Below are 5,852 nucleotides of genomic sequence, written 5' to 3' on the forward strand. Positions count from 1 at the left end.
TCGAACGGGATAAAAAGTATCCTATGTCCTTCTCCTGGCTCTAAACTACCTCCCTGACAATTTTCAGCTAAATCGGTTCAGCCGTTCTTGAGTTATAAGTGGAGTAACTAACACGACTTTCTTTTATATATATAGATTGCAACAAAATATTGCGCTATTATTTTATTGCGCTGATTCTGCTCCATACTGATGTCTGGAGCCTTTAATGGATGGTATTGTTTGTTTACACATACAATCTCACTATTTTGTTGCAATTTGTTAGAAAACTTTGCGCGCAAAAAGCAAATCTAGTATGAAAATCATCAAACTTCTAATGCTCGTAACTCAGTTCAGACTGAGTTTAGAGGTATACATGTCATAGTAAGTTTGGTTTATTACACTATTTTGTAATCAAAAAACAAAGTTTGGTCGATGGCCGCGCGAAAAAAAAAGACGCCAATTTCCGGCATTGTCTTTTTCACATGGTATAACGACGTAGGTCTGGCGTTCACTAGCTCTTAGTCTATAGTGTAAAAAAGTGAAAAAGATATTGGGATATGGCGGGCAAAATAAATTCGATAGAATGTTCATATTTCATTAATCTGACATTCAGAGAACAACCCTTTTACATGCTCCAATAAATAATTTGAACATCAAAAACTTATTAGTTTGTGTTTATCGTCCCAAGCATACATCAGTAAATAGAGCGTACGAGTGTGCCGCTATAGATATAGGTGACACAACGTAGAGAAAAACAGTAAAGTATTATCAATAACAGATCGTGAACAAGAATAAAATGTCAGCTAACGTTTTAACACCTAGTTAGTGACGCATGCGATAATACCCGCCGCGTCACTCCAGGTAGGAGAACATAATTTGCCGCTAAATGAGGGATTGTGCTCGCGGCTTAGCGACGCCTCTGAATGGGACTCGCGAGAAGTGAGGATGAGCCCGTGTCTAGACGTCACGAGCACTGCTCTAGTTTTGGACGGAAAACGACACTTTTTATACGGAAAGTTGCAAAGTTGTGTTCAACGGTCGGATAATGGTATAAATGCTCACAAACTTTCATAAATTTTAGTTTTTAATAAGATTAAGCTTTCTTTACTAACTTCTTCAGTACGAGAGTTAGGTACGTAGAAATTTTCTAAGGCCTTAGCTAAAATTAAATCCATTTTTCTTCTCAACATTTTCATTCAATTAAGTAGTCAGATTCCTTAAACCGAATTAATTCTTGTAAATATTCAGAAAACTTTACAAAGATTACTCTCTCCCCGATCCTAAAAAGACTATAAAAATTACCCTCTTGAAGCAAAACGATTGAGCACTAAAACAGCTATAAAACGGTCAAAGCGACTTTTCTTTGCCTTTCAGAGCCGAAACAATTGGATAAGAATGGGTTTTAACATAGCACTGATTTAATTTGGAATTAACGTATATTTTTATCTTTATTAGGGAGTAGATTGTAAACCTAATCGTTCTATAAATTACATTCATTTAAGCATAAAATTGTTTGATACCAATTTCCCATCTTTAATATATTTTATGACTTAGCTATAAAACGAAAATCCGATATTGGACGGAAGTCAAACTTTAAAAGAGGGTTGACATGGATTCGTCTCGCAATAAGCATTTTATTTTTCTTTCTGAAATCACGGCGCATGCAACTACAGAAATGTTTTGAACTCAAAACCTGCAAAAGATCATTCTGGCAAGCTTTATTTCGGTTGTGTGTAAGTACTAAAAAAGCCTACATACTACACATACTATAAATCACCTTGGCACGACGCGGCACTATGAGTGCGTTAACAACAGATACCTACAGTGACTGTTTGCTTGGACGGCCAACGCCGCGTCACTGTCACATAATTGCATACTTATGACCACATGCACACAGTTCTGTGCTCCAAAATGTATGTGTGTGTACCACATTGTCTCTGAGAATAAAATAATCTTTGAATGAAATCTGTTCAAGTAAAACTACAGACATCAAGACAGAAGGTGACCCAGGCGTCCTCGGTGAGCACGAAGAAGGCGGCGTGCTGCGCGTCGCAGTGCAGCAGCAGGCGCGCGCAGTGCACGTCGCCCAGCACGCGCCCGGCTCCAGCAGTGACGTCACACTCACGTCCAGACAGAAGGTGACCCAGGCGTCCTCGGTGAGCACGAAGAAGGCGGCGTGCTGCGCGTCGCAGTGCAGCAGCAGGCGCGCGCAGTGCACGTCGCCCAGCACGCGCCCGGCTCCAGCAGTGACGTCACACTCACGTCCAGACAGAAGGTGACCCAGGCGTCCTCGGTGAGCACGAAGAAGGCGGCGTGCTGCGCGTCGCAGTGCAGCAGCAGGCGCGCGCAGTGCACGTCGCCCAGCACGCGCCCGGCTCCAGCAGTGACGTCACACTCACGTCCAGACAGAAGGTGACCCAGGCGTCCTCGGTGAGCACGAAGAAGGCGGCGTGCTGCGCGTCGCAGTGCAGCAGCAGGCGCGCGCAGTGCACGTCGCCCAGCACGCGCCCGGCTCCAGCAGTGACGTCACACTCACGTCCAGACAGAAGGTGACCCAGGCGTCCTCGGTGAGCACGAAGAAGGCGGCGTGCTGCGCGTCGCAGTGCAGCAGCAGGCGCGCGCAGTGCACGTCGCCCAGCACGCGCCCGGCTCCAGCAGTGACGTCACACTCACGTCCAGACAGAAGGTGACCCAGGCGTCCTCGGTGAGCACGAAGAAGGCGGCGTGCTGCGCGTCGCAGTGCAGCAGCAGGCGCGCGCAGTGCACGTCGCCCAGCACGCGCCCGGCTCCAGCAGTGACGTCACACTCACGTCCAGACAGAAGGTGACCCAGGCGTCCTCGGTGAGCACGAAGAAGGCGGCGTGCTGCGCGTCGCAGTGCAGCAGCAGGCGCGCGCAGTGCACGTCGCCCAGCACGCGCCCGGCTCCAGCAGTGACGTCACACTCACGTCCAGACAGAAGGTGACCCAGGCGTCCTCGGTGAGCACGAAGAAGGCGGCGTGCTGCGCGTCGCAGTGCAGCAGCAGGCGCGCGCAGTGCACGTCGCCCAGCACGCGCCCGGCTGCAGCAGTGACGTCACACTCACGTCCAGACAGAAGGTGACCCAGGCGTCCTCGGTGAGCACGAAGAAGGCGGCGTGCTGCGCGTCGCAGTGCAGCAGCAGGCGCGCGCAGTGCACGTCGCCCAGCACGCGCCCGGCTCCAGCAGTGACGTCACACTCACTTCCAGACAGAAGGTGACCCAGGCGTCCTCGGTGAGCACGAAGAAGGCGGCGTGCTGCGCGTCGCAGTGCAGCAGCAGGCGCGCGCAGTGCACGTCGCCCAGCACGCGCCCGGCTCCAGCAGTGACGTCACACTCACGTCCAGACAGAAGGTGACCCAGGCGTCCTCGGTGAGCACGAAGAAGGCGGCGTGCTGCGCGTCGCAGTGCAGCAGCAAGCGCGCGCAGTGCACGTCGCCCAGCACGCGCCCGGCTCCAGCAGTGACGTCACACTCACGTCCAGACAGAAGGTGACCCAGGCGTCCTCGGTGAGCACGAAGAAGGCGGCGTGCTGCGCGTCGCAGTGCAGCAGCAGGCGCGCGCAGTGCACGTCGCCCAGCACGCGCCCGGCTGCAGCAGTGACGTCACACTCACGTCCAGACAGAAGGTGACCCAGGCGTCCTCGGTGAGCACGAAGAAGGCGGCGTGCTGCGCGTCGCAGTGCAGCAGCAGGCGCGCGCAGTGCACGTCGCCCAGCACGCGCCCGGCTCCAGCAGTGACGTCACACTCACGTCCAGACAGAAGGTGACCCAGGCGTCCTCGGTGAGCACGAAGAAGGCGGCGTGCTGCGCGTCACAGTGCAGCAGCAGGCGCGCGCAGTGCACGTCGCCCAGCACGCGCCCGGCTCCAGCAGTGACGTCACACTCACGTCCAGACAGAAGGTGACCCAGGCGTCCTCGGTGAGCACGAAGAAGGCGGCGTGCTGCGCGTCGCAGTGCAGCAGCAGGCGCGCGCAGTGCACGTCGCCCAGCACGCGCCCGGCTCCAGCAGTGACGTCACACTCACGTCCAGACAGAAGGTGACCCAGGCGTCCTCGGTGAGCACGAAGAAGGCGGCGTGCTGCGCGTCGCAGTGCAGCAGCAGGCGCGCGCAGTGCACGTCGCCCAGCACGCGCCCGGCTCCAGCAGTGACGTCACACTCACGTCCAGACAGAAGGTGACCCAGGCGTCCTCGGTGAGCACGAAGAAGGCGGCGTGCTGCGCGTCGCAGTGCAGCAGCAGGCGCGCGCAGTGCACGTCGCCCAGCACGCGCCCGGCTCCAGCAGTGACGTCACACTCACGTCCAGACAGAAGGTGACCCAGGCGTCCTCGGTGAGCACGAAGAAGGCGGCGAACACAAGACTACCTTGACACCTGGACTCATGGGTCAGCCTAAGCAATGTTTCAGACCGTTTCAAGCTTTGTCGATAGACTTAGTCGGACCTTTGCCTAGATCCCGATCAGGTTACATTCATCTGTTAGTGGTCACTTGCTGTTTTTCAAAATACACAATGCTATTTCCCTTGAGACGCGCGACTAGCGCAGCTGTGGCCAAGGCGTTCGAGAACTATGTTCTCCTGGCTCATGGAATTCCTGAAACCGTAATTACCGACAATGGGGTTCAATTTACGGGATCGGAGTTTCGTAGCCTGTTGGAGAAATATAACGTCCCTCGTGTACATTACGGTCCTAGATACACGCCACAGATAAACTTGGTCGAAAGGTATAACAAAACAGTAATGACTGCCGTATCTTCGTACGTGAAAGAAGATCATAGAACCTGGGATCTCAATTTGTTTAAGATTCAGTTCGCACTTAACAGTGCTGTGAACGAATCTACCGGATTTACACCGTTCTTTTTGGTTCATGGCAGAGAACCTATAATAAATGGCTCCTTTTATAAGCAAACGGACGACTGCGAGTATGAAGTTGCTATGCCAAGAGAAGACTATGCAGGGGAGTTTGGCGTCTTGAAGGAAGTGTTCGAGAAGGTACGTTCGCATTTACTGAAGGCCCACGCTACGAACACCAGGTACTACAACCTCAGAAGACGTAACGTCAAACTTTCAGAGGGTCAGGAGGTGTGGCGCAAAACGTACATTCAGAGTGACGCTGAGAAGTTCAAGGCTACCAAGCTTGCCCCAAAGTACGAGAAGTGCATTGTCAAGAAGGTACTATCTCCGCTTGTTTACGAGTTAATTGCTCACAATGGCAAGCCTCTCGGTACTTGGCATATCAAGGACATCAAGGTTTAATCCTTGTCTTTTGTTTTCACCCTCAGTTCGCCGAATAGTTTTTTTGCCAGGGTTCTCAGCCGTAGGACTTGTTTCACAAGTGTTGTTTGGTATTCTACCAACAATGACGCCAAGGCTACTTTTCCCTTTTAGGGAAATCTTTAGGTTAGTTTTTTTTTGTGATCGCCCCATTTAGGGTATGCGATTTATTTTTCTTTTTTCGAGTGGACAAGTATCTGCTGTATACTTGCCTCGTGTTTTTTTTCTCTGTGACTTTATAGTCCAGATTTTTGTTTCCAGGGATGACATCATGTGTTTTGAGCACTATTCCCTGTGGTTGTGTTTTGTTGCGATGACGTCCAATTATATCGTGATCAGCGACGTTTTATTCTGCGGTTTTATAACCCAGGCATTTTTATTTTATTTTAGCAAATAATGTTAGTTATGGCCGAAATAGCCTAACAACGTTTTGGAAAAGGAATGAGTAGAATTGCATGTCAAGTTCTACTTTACTGGGGAAATCGAGTACCACTGGTTCACAGTTGGGACTTTATGGGGAATTTTGGATGCTCGGACAGGAGAGATTTTTTTTGGTTGGTAGAACATCAGTCCTGGTAGATGGA

The 5,852-nt window shown here is 51.3% G+C and overlaps 1 protein-coding gene across 1 annotated transcript; it reads left to right on the forward strand.

The window, feature by feature from the left end:
- The first annotated feature begins 4,734 nt into the window (after window positions 1-4,734).
- On the forward strand, window positions 4,735-5,250 carry LOC135075388 (uncharacterized). The gene has a single exon (XM_063969833.1). It carries the CDS (start codon window positions 4,735-4,737, stop codon window positions 5,248-5,250), a length of 516 nt encoding a protein of 171 aa, XP_063825903.1.
- The last annotated feature ends 602 nt before the right edge of the window (window positions 5,251-5,852 follow it).

Source organism: Ostrinia nubilalis, chromosome 10, assembly GCF_963855985.1.
Source record: "Ostrinia nubilalis chromosome 10, ilOstNubi1.1, whole genome shotgun sequence".
Taxonomy (NCBI): domain Eukaryota; kingdom Metazoa; phylum Arthropoda; class Insecta; order Lepidoptera; family Crambidae; genus Ostrinia; species Ostrinia nubilalis.